We start from the raw sequence: 18,667 nt of genomic DNA on the forward strand, positions 1-18,667 counted from the left end.
GGCAAAGGTTAGAATCTCTGGATTAACTATCTAATCTTAGCTAAAGGTAGTAATTAATAAATTGGAAACATTTATTTAAATGGACAATTTTGTAAACGGTCCTGTCCAAGTTTTAAATTGACACAATCCCTGTTAACAAAGAGATGATGTGCAGGAGCTTGCAGGGTTTTGTTGTTTTGTTATACTGAAGTACTGAAATTCCCACAAAAGAACATGGTTTCTTAACATTCCCTGAACAATGAGAACATTACTTTAAATAGAACCATGAGGAAACCTGATGCTGAAGTACATATGGTTCTCAGTATGTGCTAGCTGGGTATCCTGCACCATTCCCAGAACATTGTGGGAAGGTTATATGCAACATAACTATAGGATAACCACGCTCTCACCAAGCTCAGAATGTTATGTGCTAGCTGGGTACCTTCGCTGCCACCAGTGTAGTGTCTGAATTAATCTATGAAATGTAATTTAAGGATGGAACTTCACGTTGAAGATTTACAGTACTTGACTCAGTCTACAAAAATAATCACCACTCATTGTTCAACTAGTCTCCACTATCTATACCATAGGCATCAGTGGAGGCTACTGAGGGGAGGACGGCTCATAATAATTGCTTGAATGGAGTTAATGAAATGGTATCTGAAATATCAAACATGTGATTTCCATGTGGTTGATGCCATTCCATTTACTCCATCTCAGCCATAATTATATGCTGTCCCTCACCTCAACAGCCTCCTCTGATAGACATTAAAACCAGTAGTTAGTTATAGCGCTGATGGCGCATGATGCTGGAAGTATTTGAATTTGAAACGTGCCATATTGCTGAATGGGGTTGAATGGCACCAAAAACATCGCTAAGGATCATGGTGAAAGTGGCCGTAACTAGTAAAGGATCATGGTCGATGTAGTTATTTTCACCCTGCCTGAGCGACACGTGCAAAAAGCGTGCATGAGGGCGAAAGCCCGTGGTCCTGTGTGACATTTATTTTTATTTTTTCCTGTGTGACTAAATATAGTAGCCAGAATGGATCACTATTTTAAAAAATATCTCTATTTGTAGCGAACTTTTAAATTATTCACTGTGTGGATCGAACTTGATCATATATTTTTTTAATTGCCCAAAATGCGTGTAATTTTGGGGGGTTGGACATTCTGACGATAGTAATTTACATATATTTTCTAGGGCTGAACAGGGCTTTTAGCACCGCTAGCAGCAAGAGCTCATGATTTCACTCTCCAGACCAGACACTGGGGGGCTGGTCTATACCAAGGGGCCAGGTTTCCAGTCTAGAAGCACGGTTTAGACTGCACTTACAGTTTTGCTTCAATTTCCATAAACGGCCACATAGAGAAGTCAAGTTTTAAAATTCCTAATAAGACATCTGCTTTGTGCACAAAACATCCGTTGAAATATTCAAATAATTGTCACGGAGGCAATGATTTTTTTTTTCATCACTCACACCGACGATATTAAGATCTTATATTCATCCAATATCTGCCATGTTTTTGGATGGCGTAATGATTACATAGCTAATCGTGCTGCTCGCTCATGGGATGTTGGACGGTATAAACAGGATGAAACCCGGATTTAGAAGGTTCATGAATCGGCCTATGCAAATGTCAGTAAATTACCTTGAAAACAAGGTCGGATATCTTGGACACAGTCTCCAATTAATATTATACCTCTATGGTCTATACACCTTGAGTCATTGATGCCAGTAAAAAACAGGGTGCAAGAGCAATGTCATCATCAGGAATACTGATATATTTCATGTTTTTTAAAATTGTATGTCAGTTTATTGTACCATAAAGAATATAAGCAGGAATCATTAGGGCATCTCTGATGATCATTCTTGTGCGCTGATACTTCCATCGATGGATATTTCTCGAGCCCTGGATTTTCCACGTAGTATTCTTTCTGCAAGATTGTCGGTCTTCACTAGTTACCACAGCCACAAAGTCATAAACACTGCATATTTCTACAATCTTCCTCAAATGTTATTTTATACCTAGCCTTAACCTTAAATTTAACCACACTGCTAACCATATGCCTAACCCTAACCTTTAAATTAAGACCAAAAAGCTAATTTTTGTTTCCATTAATGTTTCTAGTAAAAACCAAGATAATCCCTCTGCAAGACCAATTCCTTCCATCACCCGTCCCCTTTCCCCTTTCCCTTTTGTGCCACAACGTCAAAGATTTTCATAACTAAACCTAGATAGCATGTCGTTTCCAATGGGAACAGATTAGTCATAGTGGGCAGGACAAGCAAGGAGGTGGGCAGAGCCAAGCACGAGTAGCCTATTGGCCCGTTCTAGCATACATCCGCATATGTCTGTTTTGGGAACAGATCAAACGTTTCATCAATGAGAACATTTGCAGAATGTAGGCCAAAATCCATCTTCCGGTTCCATCTTCTCCCACTGCCCGTGGGCTTCCTCTCACTACCATATCTATGAATATGAATAGGGAAACCGACCGACCTCCAGTACAGTAAGTGGCGGTGTATGCGCCTTTCAGTTGGTTGCGATCTGCCAATACAAATGTAAAGAAGAATAAATATTCCATCCGCATAAATCCGAAAGATCAACGCATCAGCGGTGCACAAACACATTTTGGTGAAGGTCGTGAGTGCTTCTTGTAAGTATTTAGTAAATGTGAAACCAAATGCTTTCTATGAAACATGTACAGACAATATATACTTAGTTGTTTAAATGTTATGATTCTCTCCATTACATGGTCAATTTGTAATTGTCGACATTACCCGTTAGCAACAAACTAAGTTTGCTAACCTATCTGTTCAATGTTGTGGGTGTATAGTAGTTTTACTGTCAGAATACACGTGTATATATATCTAGCCAATTACAGCTAACATTTAGTTAATTATGTTGACTTTCTTTTCTTTACAAAGATTAGCGGCCGACAGCGCTCATCTACCCGATGGCCAGGGTAGAAGGACCTACGTTAGCTAGCTAAGCTAAGGAGCTTGTTAGCATTACATTTTACATTTGAGTCATGACATTGATAGTTTTAATGGTTCTCTGAAATTGTGACACTGAGTTAGGTAGGTAGGTAGGTAGGTAAGTAAGTCAACTATTGACATAACTAGCTGCCAGTAGTTAACGAAGGTAGCACTTGATTCTGTACCAGCACACACATTGGCTAGACTGATATAGCCCATTAGAAAAAGTATGGCTAGCTATTTCTAAATAGAGGCATTTTACATGCAATATATATGGATCACATTGGCCAATGTCAATAGCATCACCAGCTTCAGATGGAGATATTCAACCATGTTTTTCTGAATTGCCAATCCGATTGGTGTCCTTTCTTTTGAAGGGGAATCTGCTAGCTACCACTTGGGATTGATCCAAATGTGACTTGGATGTTGGTCACGCAGCTAAATGCCTGATTTAATTTTCACCTCACAGCAAATTCATTACAATCAACTTAAGTGTGACCTTAAGTACAACCAATATATTTCTTGATATAAGGACATTTCTGAAAGCAGGATTGTTGTACATGAACCCAATTAAATTGTGCCATTTTTCTTCTGAACTCCAGGAATTCCACAATGTCTCTGGCTAAGCCTGCAATGCGAGGACTCCTTGGGAAGCGTCTGCGGTTCCATTTGCCCATTGCCTTCGCTCTGTCATTGGTGGCTGCAGCAGCTTTCAAGGTCATCTGACAATCATGTTTTTGTTTAAGGTGGCCCGGGATTTCAGCAAGGTGGCCACCTTAACATTTTCTATGTAGGAAAAGCCCTGGGGAGAGAAGTTTGAAATGGAATGGTTAAAGTCCATCATGGCATTTGTCACATTGAATGGATATCATCAGCAACAGGCATGTTTTTGTATTCATAAGTAAATACTTCCTTCTGATGAGGTAATATTGTCTTTGTCTTCTCAGTATGGTGTAACAGAGCCCAGGAAACAGGCCTATGCCGATTTCTACAAACAATATGACACCACAAAGGAGTTCAACAACATGAGGGACGCTGGCGTTTTTGAAAGTGTCAGGCCAACTGGCGAATAAACCCCTGTGAGTATTTTGCAACCAATGAGGCATCATTTCATCTATCTATTAGGCCAGTGTTCTTCACTCCTTGTCCTGGAGGGCTGCAGTGGGTGCAGGCTTTTGTCCCAGCCAGCCCCACTTTGGCACACCTCGGTTGTGTTCTGTAGGCACAAATCAGAACATTTGTCAAAATGTTCAACTTGTCCTGTAAGTGTGCAAATGTTTCTAAAATGTTTCAGAACATTGTTGCCTACTGAATAAGCCCTTGAATTTGATAAACAAGGTCTCAACGATTTGTTGAGCCAAATGTTTTTGGTGCTAACCTTAACAAGGAGGATAAAAGAATGCTGCAGTGCTCTTGGACCATGAGTGGATGGTTTTATAATAATGTGTCAATGTTATAGCTGCAATACTGCATTGTTCAAATCAAATCAAATTTATTTATATAGCCCTTCGTACATCAGCTGATATCTCAAAGTGCTGTACAGAAACCCAGCCTAAAACCCCAAACAGCAAGCAATGCAGGTGTAGAAGCATGGTGGCTAGGAAAAACTCCCTAGAAAGGCCAAAACCTAGGAAGAAACCTAGAGAGGAACCAGGCTATGTGGGGTGGCCAGTCCTCTTCTGGCTGTGCCGGTGGAGATTATAACAGAACATGGCCAAGATGTTCAAATGTTCATAAATGACCAGCATGGTCGAATAATAATAATAATAATAATAATAATAATAATAATAATAAGGCAGAACAGTTGAAACTGGAGCAGCAGCACGGCCAGGTGGACTGGGGACAGCAAGGAGTCATCATGTCAGGTAGTCCTGGGGCATGGTCCTAGGGCTCAGGTCCTCCGAGAGAGAGAAAGAAAGAGAGGAGGAGAGAACGCACACTTAGATTCACACAGGACACCGAATAGGACAGGAGAAGTACTCCAGATATAACAAACTGACCCTAGCCCCCCGACACATAAACTACTGCAGCATAAATACTGGAGGCTGAGACCGCAGGGGTCAGGAGACACTGTGGCCCCATCCGAGGACACCCCCGGACAGGGCCAAACAGGAAGGATATAACCCCACCCACTTTGCCAAAGCACAGCCCCCACCACCACTAGAGGGATATCTTCAACCACCAACTTACCATCCTGAGACAAGGCTGAGTATAGCCCACAAAGATCTCCGCCATGGCACAACCCAAGGGGGGGCGCCAACCCAGACAGGATGACCACATCAGTGAATCAACCCACTCAGGTGACGCACCCCTTCCAGGGACGGCATGAGAGAGCCCCAGTAAGCCAGTGACTCAGCCCCTGTAATAGGGTTAGAGGCAGAGAATCCCAGTGGAAAGAGGGGAACCGGCCAGGCAGACACAGCAAGGGCGGTTCGTTGCTCTAGAGCCTTTCCGTTCACCTTCCCACTCCTGGGCCAGACTACACTCAATCATATGACCCACTGAAGAGATGAGTCTTCAGCAAAGACTTAAAGGTTGAGACCGAGTTTGCTTCTCTGACATGGGTAGGCAGACCGTTCCTTAAAAATGGAGCTCTATAGGAGAAAGCCCTGCCTCCAGCTGTTTTCTTAGAAATTCTAGGGACAATTAGGAGGCCTGCGTCTTGTGACCGTAGCGTACGTGTAGGTATGTACGGCAGGACCAAATCAGAGAGATCGGTAGGAGCAAGCCCATGTAATGCTTTGTAGGTTAGCAGTAAAACCTTGAAATCAGCCCTTGCTTTGACAGGAAGCCAGTGTAGGGAGGCTAGCACTGGAGTAATATGATGACATTTTTTGGTTCTAGTCAGGATTCTAGCAGTGTTATGATCTGTCCCTTTCTGTATTACAGCTGATGTCCCATTGTGCATTCCTGGTCTGATGTTCCAGCTCTGTGATTTACTCATCCAACACTGCGTTTATATTCTCGTGAATAAATGATTCTCTATTGGTGCCAGTGCCTCATTATGATTCATCTGTGTTATTGTGATAAACTGTTTTGAAACATTTTTGATTAATAAGAATGCAACAATGCTTTCATTCCCAAAGAATACCGGGAGTGTGTTCATTACGTCTTGCAATGGAAACCATTTTACGAACCAAACCGAAGCAATCAGAAAGATTTAGCAAAAAAATGTTTAGCAACAGAATCGGCATTTAAAATATTACATTTCAGTTGAAGTCATGCGAGTAAAAGTTGTACCATAATAAAACAATCATGACAGCTGTGATGGAAACTAGAACTTTAATTTTTTAAATGGTAACAGAATTTGATTGTTTGACATGGTGGGATGTTTTTGTGTTGGGTAAAAACAATTATGTGAGAAATGCTGGTGGAAACGCCTTTATGCACAAACATTGAGAAACATGATATCGAAGTTAAACTTGTAGTCATGCGATAATGTGTGTGTGGTCCTCACACTAAGCCTCAGGGAAACCATGCTGTTTATTATTAGGCTATAGATTAAATATATGAATAACTTCCCAGGGTGGTGAGCCTGATGCCCCTTTCCAATAAATATCGAGGTTCTTATTGTGGAGACCTTATCGATGCTTGACTGCAGTTTTCACAAGTAGTCTGCTCTTATCTATGATAATCTCATGTAGACTAGCCTAACCACAATGTATCTGTAAACTGTTGGCTAGAGCACAAGTGCCAAAATCAGAGTAGGCCTATTTGCTATTTAATGCAACAGTTTTTGTGACGACAACCAGAGGTCGAGTTGAAAATGCGATGGAAACACATTGAACTTTTTTTAAATTTCGTACATGAAAACGTAAGTGAAAGTACATGTGTGCAATTCGTCATCACGCACTGCTTTTTAACCACAAGTCTGGTGGGAAAATGCACATTTTCTTTACATTGGTTTTATAATATTCACATGAAAGTCTGTCGCCAATTGGATGGAAACCAGTTGTGTGATGGGGAATTTCTATAGGTCGTTATATCATTAAAATGTCACAAGGTGCTGAGCGTTAGATTTGCCTGGTGTGTGTGAGGTGACACCCAGCTCCAATACAATCATTTAAAGGGGAAATGCCATTTAAAGGGGAAAAAACGTCCTTTAATTTACAGTGTCAAATAACCCGTGAGAATCTTTTTTTGTGAACAAATGTTTAATTTTGGCTGTAAGGTTGGTAGCAACATGGAAAATCGTTGTGGAAATCAGTTGCAACTCAAATCGACAATACAAAGCTCTCTGTGGGCTGGCTTGCTAGCTAGCAAGCAAGGGCTGCCACACACAACACCAAAGACAATATCAGCATGTAACATAGCTAGTTGGCTCTAAAATAGCTTAATAAACAAACTGCACTATCAATGTAGGGGTCTACAATCTCACCATGTTCAACCTGCAGATCAATGTCACTCGAGTTGCACTCTAACATTCGCAACTGCAGATATACTTTTGAGGAGATGGGAAACGTTTCCCATTCTACGTTAATGAAACGTGCTCTCCAAGTTCCGAATGGGAGTCTTTTGGGCGCTAGATCAAAAAAACAACATTAGCCCGAATTTCGTCAACAAGAAGTACAACATTATAAATATTTTCCGGGATGTGGGATAATTAACTTGCTATCTGTAGTACTGTATAGCTCTGGAATCGTGACATTTACATACGTTCGAGGGAAAATAGGGACGTTTCGCGACATATACACTGACTTTGAGATGGGATTGCGTGACGATTAATTTAGCAACTGCATGACTACGTGAACGCGATTAGGTTGACAGTCTGGATTCCTTTCTATAATATCGCTGGCAACGGCACCATGCAATGCACCTTGGCCTAAAGAGGCAGGCAAATAGGAAACGTGCTAGACACACTGTTAAATTAGAAATTCCTCGAGGTAGGAATGTCGCAAAAATATGATCAACGATTTATGACATGGCTATTATTGAATTCTGACATGTATGATAATGCGTTTTAGGATCTAAAATCCGCATTCCTATTAACTTCCAGGGTAGTGTGAGCGACTTTATCACGCCGCTGCTTCATACAGGCCGGATGTCTACCTGCTTGAACGCCAATACTTCAGATATACATGAAAACATGCAATGACCCAGCGATTCGATAGAACATCACTCGGAGATGCACAACAACAGTATAACATTCAAAACGGATGAACCATTCCTTTAAGGGATTGTTAAAGCTGCACTATGTAACCTTTTGGGCGACACCACCATATTCACATATTTATAAATAAGTTATAGATCTGTCACTTATTGAAAGCAAGTCTAAGGAGAGGTAGTTCTGATCTATATGCGATATTTCTATTCTTTCTGTTGTTACATTTCGTTTTTGCCTCTTTTGCTTTCTGTTTTGTACACCAGTTTAAAACAGCTGAAAAAAAACCTATATTTTTGGTTATGGAAAGTATATTTCACAGCGTTTAGGTGGTATGATTATCTGCTGATTTGGTCACAAACTGAAATTAGGCGAACTATTAGAATTTTAGCAACCAGGAAATTAAGCGATTTCTACATAGTGCATCTTTCAATAAATGTGAATTATTTGGTTGTAATATCATCACATCTAGAAGAGCATTGTCAGAACTACACATTTCCGATTATTCAATGGAAAACCATAACACACATTTAGCTCAATTAGAGTTATACAGCAAGTAACTGCATGCTTTTCATGATCAGTAAACATCAATTGACCATGTAATTTCAGATATGTGAGGGTTGCCTCACGATATCTCTCAATATTGGCCACCGTTAATTTGATACTTCAGTGATATAAACGCAACATGCAACAATGTCATTGTTTTTACTGAGTTGCAGTTCATATGAGTCATTTGAAATAAATACATTAGGCCCTAATCTATGGATTTCACATGACTGGGAATACAGTTAATTTAAAAAATGGACCTCACAATGGGCCCCAGGATCTCACCACAGTATTTTTGTGCATTCAACCTGCCATCGATAAAATGAAATTGTGTTTGTTGTCTGTAGCTTATGCCTGCTAATACTATATCCCCACCACCATCATGGGGCACATCAGCAAACTGCTCGCCCACACGACGCCATACATGTGGTTTGTGGTTGTGAGGCTGGTTGAACCTACTAAAAAATTCTCTAAAATGACATTGAAGGTGGCTTATGGTAGAGAAATTAACATTTAATTCTCTGGCAACAGCTCTGGTAGACATTCCTGCAGTCAGCATGCCAATTGCACGCTCCCTCAACTTGAGACATCTGTGGCATTGTATTGAGTGACAACTACACATAGAGTGGCCCTTTATTGTCCCCAGCACAAGGTGTCTCAGACTCACCAATAAAATAAAAATATTAAGATGTCCAGACACTGGACAGAGGAACTCTGCCTAGAAGGCCAGCATCCCGGAGTCGCCTCTTCACTGTTGACATTGAGACTGGTGTTTAGTGGGTACTATTTAATGAAGCTGCCAGTTGAGGACTTGTGACACTAATGTACTTGTCCTCTGGCTCAGTTGTGCACCGGGGCCTCCCACTCCTCTTTCTATTCTGGTTAGAGCTGTTCTGTGAAGGGAGTAGTACACAGCGCTGTACGAGATCTTCAGTTTCTTGGCAATTTCTCGCAATGAATGGCCTTCATTTCTCAGAACAAGAATAGACTGATGAGTTTCAGGCCATTTTGAGCCTGTAATCGAACCCACAAATGCTGATGCTCCAGATACTCAACTAGTTTAAAGAAGGCCAGTTTTATTGCTTCTTTAATCAGGACAACAGTTTTCAGTTGTGCTAACATACTTGCAAAAGGGTTTTCTAATGATCAATTAGCCTTTTAAAATGATTAATTTCTAACACAACGTGCCATTGGAACACAGGAGTGATGGTTGCTGATAACGGGCCTCTGTACTCCTATGTAGATATTCCATAAAAAATCAGCCGTTTCTAGCTACAATAGTCATTTACAACATTAGCAATGTCTACACTGTATTTCTGATCAATTTGATGTTATTTTAATGGACAAAAATGTTGCTTTTCTTTAAAAAACAAGGACATTTTCCAAGTGACCCCATACTTTTGAACGGTAGTGTAAGTTTTTTCATCAGCAAACTATGATCGATAATGTCAAAAGCCGCACAAATGTCTAACAAAACAGTCAATCATAAGTCATTTGTGTAAGTGCCGTGCTTGTTGAATGTCCTTCCCTATGTAACAGTATAACTTTAGTCCGTCCCCTCGCCCATACCCGGGCTCGAACCAGGGACCCTCTGCACACATCAACAACATTCACCCATGAAGCATCGTTACCCATCGCTCCACAAAAGACGCGGCCCTTGCAGAGCAAGGGGAACCACTACTTCAAGGTCTCAGAGCAAGTGACATCACCGATTGAAACGCTATTTAGCGAGCACCACCGCTAACTAGCTAGCCGTTTCACATCCGTTACACTATAAGCATGCTAAAAGCCTGTTGTTAATTTGTTTACAGTAAAATAACATTGTATCTGGTCAAACAACATTTTTTTCAAAAAGTTTACTAAGGGTTGGTGACAGGCTGATTGGTGTCTGAGAAATTCTATAGGAAGAGAGAGACTGCAGATTCTTTCAAACAACAATTTTATAAGATTAGCAAAAATGAAGCAATCAACCATAACCAAGAAGGGCTTAACAGCTTAACAAACATAGCCGGGTCTCTGCTTTAATAGTGAAAATACAACCCCTTTCTGTGTACATGGCAGTCAGCAGATAGTGTGTAAAAGGTATTAGTTGCTTGTGCAGACTTTAAGATAGCACAAGGTTGATAGCCCGAGGGCTCAACCCTCTAACTGCATCCACAACATCAAACACTATATTGTACCCCTTTCTGCAAGTTTCCATACATGTAACTTCCTGTAGATAGTAATCCCACGGGATGTCACATGATACGGTTGCACCCAAACGGCTTTTAGCTGTAAGCCCAGTCTTATGACTAAGTCACACCAAGACAAGTTTGTATCAGGTTAGAAAAAACACTAGCATATAACAAAAGAGTATTCTTTAAGCAGTAAAACACAGGAGAGCATGACTAATTCTGTAATTTTCCATTGCATAACCTCCCTTTTGATACTAAGTCTCAACCTAATAGAAAATGACTTAGTTTCAAAACTTTCACATAATGCAATTCATTCTCAGAAGGGGGAAAGGAACATATGAATTTAAACGTCAGTACATACTTTATCACCACACACAAGGCAATTGTTTCGTTGAGACTGTTCATATTGCCTGTTGTCCATTTGTGTACAGTAAAATAGCATTGTATCTGGTCAAACAGTTTTTTTCTCTAAAAGTTTACTAAGGGTTGGTGACAGGCTGATTAGTTGGCTACTTGAGCCAGTAAAGGTGTCTTTTTACTATTCTTAGGTAGCGGAATGACTTTTGCTTCCCTCCAGGCCTGAGGGCACACACTTTCTAGTAGGCTTAGATTGAAGATATGGCAAATAGGAGTGGCAATATCATCCGCCATTATCCTCAGTAATCTTCCATCCAAGTTGTCAGACTCCGGTGGCTTGTCATTGTAGATAGACCAATAAAAATTCACCTCTTCCACACTCACTTTACGGAATTCAAAATTACACTTTCATAATTTGATCAGTTATACATGGATTTGTTGTGCCAGCATTTTCTGCTGGCATGTCATGCCGTAGTTTGCTAATCAAAAATTATTAAAGTAATATGTGATTTCAGTGAGTTTTGGGATGAATGAGCCACCTGATTCAATTCATTTTGGATCTGAGTTTTCCTTTTTGCCCAACATTTTAAGGTGCTCCAAAGCTTTTTACTATCAATCTTTATAAAATGTCTCTGTTTCATAGTATAGTTTATTATTTCTATTCCGTTTAGTCACATCATTTCTCAATTTGCAGTATGCTTGCCAATCTGTTGTGCAGTCAGACTTATTTACCATTCCTTTTGCCGCTCAACCATACCATTTTTAAATTCCTCATCCATTCACAGGGATTTAGCAGTTTTTACAGTCATTTTCTTAATGGGTGCATGCTTATTAGTAACTGGAATAAGCAATGTCAAGTGCAGCATCTGGTTGCTCATCAATACACACCACAGAACAACAAATATTCTTTACATCAACAACATAGAAGTCACTACAAAACTTTGTATTACCTCTTGTACACTACATTAGGCCCAGCCTTTGGAACTTAGGTTTTCCTAGATATGCCTGCTATATTGTGATCACTACGTCCTACGGATTTGGATACTGTTTTAAAGCAAATTTCTGCAGCATTAGTAAAGATGTGATCAATACATGTTGATGATTTCATTCCTGTGCTGTTTGTAACTACCCTGGTAGGTTGACTGATAACCTGAACCAGGTTGCAGGCACTAGTTGCCGTTTGCAGCTCACACAATTTGTGGAACCTTTCTCGGGCCCACAAGAAGCAGGATAGCGTACGCCCGCAGCTCCCAGCGATAGGTCCAGTCCTCCCACAGCAGGCAGAGCCCCGTCAGACCCAGAGAGAGGGAAAGGAGCCAAACTCAAAGACAAAGTCGCTGTTAGGGTCAGCACAGCTGTCGCAGACACAAGCAGTCCAAGTAAAGAAGGCACTGGTAGATTAGGCACCAGGGCAGCAAAGTTATTATTCATGTCGATTTGCTCCAGACCTCTCTCAGACACTCTACTCCATTTAGCAGGATGCCACTGCCTTCGGTTTCCACGACTTGTGACATGGGACCAGCACTGATTGGAACAATCCTCTTACTGTTCTCCGTCTACTCCACTAGAAGATGGAGGAGGAGAAGCAGATGGAGCCGACTTCCTTGGCAGATAAGTTCCAGGTAGCACAGGCCACCCGGATAGGGACAGATGACAAGAAGGGGATACATCCATCAAGCTCAAGCAACGTCCAGCCACAGGAGTTGAGAACATTCCAGTTTGCGTTTTTTATTTTAATTTTTTTATTTTACCTGAGAACAAGTTCTCATTTGCAACTGCGACCTGGCCAAGATAAAGCATAGCAGTGTGAGCAGACAACACAGAGTTACACATGGAATAAACAATTAACAAGTCAATAACACAGTAGAAAACAAAGGGGGGAGTCTATATACAATGTGTGCAAAAGGCATGAGGAGGTAGGCGAATAATTACAATTTTGCAGATTAACACTGGAGTGATGAATGATCAGATGGTCATGTACAGGTAGAGATATTGGTGTGCAAAAGAGCAGAAAAGTAAATAAATAAAAACAGTATGGGGATGAGGTAGGTGAAAATGGGTGGGCTATTTACCAATAGACTATGTACAGCAGCAGCGATCGGTTAGCTGCTCAGATAGCTGATGTTTGAAGTTGGTGAGGGAGATAAAAGTCTCCAACTTCAGCGATTTTTGCAATTCGTTCCAGTCACAGGCAGCAGAGTACTGGAACGAAAGGCGGCCAAATGAGGTGTTGGCTTTAGGGATGATCAGTAAGATACACCTGCTGGAGCGCGTGCTACGGATGGGTGTTGCCATCGTGACCAGTGAACTGAGATAAGGCGGAGCTTTACCTAGCATGGACTTGTAGATGACCTGGAGCCAGTGGGTCTGGCGACGAATATGTAACGAGGGCCAGCCGACTAGAGCATACAGGTCGCAGTGGTGGGTGGTATAAGGTCCTTTAGTGACAAAACGGATGGCACTGTGATAGACTGCATCCAGTTTGCTGAGTAGAGTGTTGGAAGCCATTTTGTAGATGACATCGCCGAAGTCGAGGATCGGTAGGATAGTCAGTTTTACTAGGGTAAGCTTGGCGGCGTGAGTGAAGGAGGCTTTGTTGCGGAATAGAAAGCCGACTCTTGATTTGATTTTCGATTGGAGATGTTTGATATGAGTCTGGAAGGAGAGTTTGCAGTCTAGCCAGACACCTAGGTACTTATAGATGTCCACATATTCAAGGTCGGAACCATCCAGGGTGGTGATGCTAGTCGGGCATGCGGGTGCAGGCAGCGATCGGTTGAAAAGCATGCATTTGGTTTTACTAGCGTTTAAGAGCAGTTGGAGGCCACGGAAGGAGTGTTGTATGGCATTGAAGCTTGTTTGAGGTTAGATAGCACAGTGTCCAATGACGGGCCGAAAGTATATAGAATGGTGTCGTCTGCGTAGAGGTGGATCAGGGAATCGCCCGCAGCAAGAGCAACATCATTGATATATACAGAGAAAAGAGTCGGCCCGAGAATTGAACCCTGTGGCACCCCCATAGAGACTGCCAGAGGACCGGACAGCATGCCCTCCGATTTGACACACTGAACTCTGTCTGCAAAGTAATTGGTGAACCAGGCAAGGCAGTCACCCGAAAAACCGAGGCTACTGAGTCTGCCGATAAGAATATGGTGATTGACAGAGTCGAAAGCCTTGGCAAGGTCAATGAAGACAGCTGCACAGTACTGTCTTTTATCGATGGCGGTTATGATATCGTTTAGTACCTTGAGTGTGGATGAGGTGCACCCGTGACCGGCTCGGAAACCAGATTGCACAGCGGAGAAGGTACGGTGGGATTCGAGATGGTCAGTGACCTGTTTGTTGACTTGGCTTTCGAAGACCTTAGATAGGCAGGGCAGGATGGATATAGGTCTGTAACAGTTTGGGTCCAGGGTGTCTCCCCCTTTGAAGAGGGGGATGACTGCGGCAGCTTTCCAATCCTTGGGGATCTCAGACGATATGAAAGAGAGGTTGAACAGGCTGGTAATAGGGGTTGCGACAATGGCGGCGGAAAGTTTCAGAAATAGGGGGTCCAGATTGTCAAGCCCAGCTGATTTGTACGGGTCCAGGTTTTGCAGCTCTTTCAGAACATCTGCTATCTGGATTTGGGTAAAGGAGAACCTGGAGAGGCTTGGGCGAGGAGCTGCCGGGGGCGGAGCTGTTGGCCGAGGTTGGAGTAGCCAGGCGGAAGGCATGGCCAGCCGTTGAGAAATGCTTATTGAAGTTTTCGATAATCATGGATTTATCGGTGGTGACCGTGTTACCTAGCCTCAGTGCAGTGGGCAGCTGGGAGGAGGTGCTCTTGTTCTCCATGGACTTCACAGTGTCCCAGAACCTTTTGGAGTTGGAGCTACAGGATGCAAACTTCTGCCTGAAGAAGCTGGCCTTAGCTTTCCTGACTGACTGCGTGTATTGGTTCCGGACTTCCCTGAACAGTTGCATATCCCGGTGACTATTCGATGCTATTGCAGTCCGCCAGTCCGTTTTCCCCATAAGTTCACGCAGAATTGACTTTTGCTTGCTAAGGATAGCATCCTCACTCCTGTAATCCTCCGCAAGCAAACAATTGGCGCATTGGACCTCAATTAGCACATTGGAACACAATATTGTCCCGGACAAGAGTGTAAATTTAGATTTTTTATTTAACCCAGTAAGTTGACTGAGAACACATTCTTAATTACAGTAACAACCTGGGGAATAGTTAAAGGGGAGAGGACATGAATGAGCCAATTGTAAGCTGGGGATGATTACAATTGGCTCATTCATTCAGGTGATGGTATGAGGGCCAGATTGAGAATTTAGCCAGGACACCGGGGTTAACACCCCTACTCTTACAATAAGTGCCATGGGATCTTTAGTGACCACAGAGAGTGATGACACCCATTTAACGTCCCATCTGAAGGCCGGCACCATACACAGGGCAATGTCCCCGATCACTGCCCTGGGGAATTGGGATATATATTTAGACCAGAGGAAGGGTGTCTCCTACTGGCCCTCCAACACCACTTCCAGCAGCATCTAGTCTCCCGTCCAGGGACTGACCGGGACCAACCTTGCTAAGCTTCAGAAGCAAGCCAGCAGTGGGATGCAGGGTGGTATGCTGCTGGCAATAAACATAGCTTCCACAGCACTGTGTAGTTCATTAGTTGTGGTCAGTAGTTGTGTGTTTGTGGTCAGTAGTTGTGTTCAGTGGCGGTCAGTAGTTGTGTTCAGTGGCGGTCAGTAGTTGTGGTCAATAGATTTGTGGTTGTGGTAAGTAGTCGTGGTTTAGTAATTGTATTAATTTGTTGTTTGGTTTAGTTCATTAGCTGTGGTCGGTAGTTGTGGTCAGCAGTTGTATGGTTGTGGTCATTAGTTGTGTGGTTCAATAGTTGTGTGGTCAGTAGTTTTGTGGTCCGTAGTTGTGTGGTTGTGGTCAGTAGTTGTGGTCAGTAATTGTGTGTTTGTGATCGGAGTTGTGGTCAGTAGTTGTAGTAAGTATTTGTGGTTTAGTAGTTGTGTTCAGTAATTGTGGTTATGGTCAGTAGTTGTAGTCAGTAGTTGTTGGCAGTAGTTTTGATGTTGTGGTCAGTAGTTTTGGGGTTGTGGTCATCAGTTCTGTGGTTGCGGTCAATAGTTGTGTGCATCAGTAGTTGTGTGGTCAGTAGTTGTGTGGTTGTGGTTAGTAGTTATGGTGAGTAGTGTGTGGTTGTGGTCAGTAGTTGATGTAAATAGTTGTGGTTGTGGTCATTAGTTGTGTAGTTCAGCTGTTGTATGATCAGTAGTTGTGTAGTTGTGGTCAGTACTCATCAGTAGTGTTGGTAAGTAGGTGTGTGGTCAGTAGGTAAGGTCAATAGTTGTGAATATATGCAGATTAACCTGTAACTCCACCGATACAAAAACATATGAAAACATGAGCACATTACCTTGATGCTTTCTCTGCTAAATCTAACAAGCCCCTACAACAGATGATCAACCGCAATTCACTATGGATATTAGATCCAACGTGGATCCAGGCACAACTGTCCTCACTGGTATAACGAATGAGACACCAAAATATTCTGGACATTCGTCACAAACACCTTTGTTCCAGCACCATGGGCTGTTGATGCATTACATGCGGTATCACAACAGCTGTTTGTCACTTGACTGTCATTCGGAAAATTCCTTCCTGGATCAGATGAGGATGTGTGGAAATCACGGCGTAACTAATCAGCTGGACACCAAATGTGCATCCATTAGAATTATACATAATTATTGAAGAACCACGTTTAATGGCAGTATTGATTTAGGTTTTAACCATCAAGGTAAGGTGACTCTTTTGGTTAGAAGCAATCCCTTTTGCTATCACATTTATTATTTTGGATTTATGTGCCCATAAAAACTGTTTTCACCGCATAACATAAGGAGACATGAATATTATAGTTACACTATATTATACACTGCTCAAAAAAATAGAGGGAACACTTAAACAACACAATGTAACTCCAAGTCAATCACACTTCTGTGAAATCAAACTGTCTACTTAGGAAGCAACAGTGATTGACAATACATTTCACATGCTGTTGTGCAAATGGAATAGACAACAGGTGGAAATTATAGGCAATTAGCAAGACACCCCCAATAAAGGAGTGGTTCTGCAGGTGGTGACCAGACCACTTCTCAGTTCATATGCTTCCTGGCTGATGTTTTGGTCACTTTTGAATGCTGGTGGTGCTTTCACTCTAGTGGTAGCATGAGACGGAGTCTACAACCCACACAAGTGGCTCAGGTAGTGCAGCTCATCCAGGATGGCACATCAATGCGAGCTGTGGCAAGAAGGTTAGCTGTGTCTGTCAGCGTAGTGTCCAGAGCACGGAGGCGCTACCAGGAGACAGGTCAGTACATCAGGAGACGTGGAGGAGGCCGTAGGAGGGCAACAACCCAGCAGCAGGACCGCTACCTCTGCCTTTGTGCAAGGAGGAGCAGGAGGAGCACTGCCAGAGCCCTGCAAAATTACCTCCAGCAGGCCACAAATCTGCATGTGTCTGCTCAAATGGTCAGAAACAGACTCCATGAGGGTGGTATGAGGGCCCGACGTCCACAGGTGGGGGTTGTGCTTACAGCCCAACACCGTGCAGGACGTTTGGCATTTGCCAGAGAACACCAAGATTGGCAAATTCGCCACTAGTGCCCTGTGCTCTTCACAGATGAAAGCAGGTTCACACTGAGCACATCTGACAGACGTGACAGTCTGGAGACGCCGTGGAGAACGTTCTGCTGCCTGCAACATCCTCCAGCATGACCGGTTTGGCGGTGGGTCAGTCATGGTGTGGGGTGGCATTTCTTTGGGGGGACGCACAGCCCTCCATGTGCTCGCCAGAGGTAGCCTGACTGCCATTAGGTACCGAGATGAGATCCTCAGACCCCTTGTGAGACCATATGCTGGTGCGGTTGGCCCTGGGTTCCTCCTAATGCATGACAATGCTAGACCTCATGTGGCTGGAGTGTGTCAGCAGGTCCTGCAAGAGGAAGGCATTGATGCTAATGGACTGGCCTGCCCGTTCCCCAGACCTGAATCCAATTGAGCACATCTGGGACATCATGTCTCGCTCCATCCACCAACGCCACGTTGCACCACAGAATGTCCAGGAGTTGGCGGATGCTTTAGTCCAGGTCTGGGAGGAGATCCCTCAGGAGACTTGTACTTGTACTTGGACTATCCGCCACCTCATCAGGAGCATGCCCAGGCGTTGTAGGGAGGTCATACAGGCACATGGAGGCCACACACACTACTGAGCCTCATTTTGACTAGTTTTAAGGACATTACATCAAAGTTGGATCAGCCTGTAGTGTGGTTTTCCACATTAATTTTGAGTGTGAAATCCAGACCTCAATGGGTTGATAAATTTGATTTCCATTGATAATTTTTGTGTGATTTTATTGTCAGCACATTCAACTATTTAAAGAAAAAAGTATTTAATACGAATATTTCATTCATTCAGATCTAGGATGTGTTATTTTAGTGTTCCCTTTATTTTTTTGAG

The 18,667-nt window shown here is 42.7% G+C and overlaps 1 protein-coding gene across 1 annotated transcript; it reads left to right on the plus strand.

Annotated features, from left to right (window-relative positions):
• The first annotated feature begins 2,423 nt into the window (after positions 1–2,423).
• On the plus strand, positions 2,424–5,954 carry LOC112266676 (cytochrome c oxidase subunit 6C-1). Its single transcript, XM_024444361.2, has 4 exons — positions 2,424–2,641; positions 3,566–3,680; positions 3,911–4,042; positions 5,853–5,954. Exons 2-3 carry the CDS (start codon positions 3,576–3,578, stop codon positions 4,034–4,036), a joined length of 231 nt encoding a protein of 76 aa, XP_024300129.1. The 5' UTR covers positions 2,424–2,641; positions 3,566–3,575; the 3' UTR covers positions 4,037–4,042; positions 5,853–5,954.
• The last annotated feature ends 12,713 nt before the right edge of the window (positions 5,955–18,667 follow it).

This window comes from Oncorhynchus tshawytscha, linkage group LG02, assembly GCF_018296145.1.
Source record: "Oncorhynchus tshawytscha isolate Ot180627B linkage group LG02, Otsh_v2.0, whole genome shotgun sequence".
In the NCBI taxonomy this organism is placed as follows: Eukaryota; Metazoa; Chordata; class Actinopteri; order Salmoniformes; family Salmonidae; genus Oncorhynchus; species Oncorhynchus tshawytscha.

Coding starts and splice junctions, on each gene's coding strand:
- LOC112266676 (XM_024444361.2), top strand. CDS start 3,576: ATGTCTCTGGCTAAGCCTGCAATGCGAGGACTCCTTGGGAAGCGTCTG. Junction 3,681..3,910: donor TGGCTGCAGCAGCTTTCAAG/GTCATCTGACAA, acceptor TTGTCTTCTCAG/TATGGTGTAACAGAGCCCAG.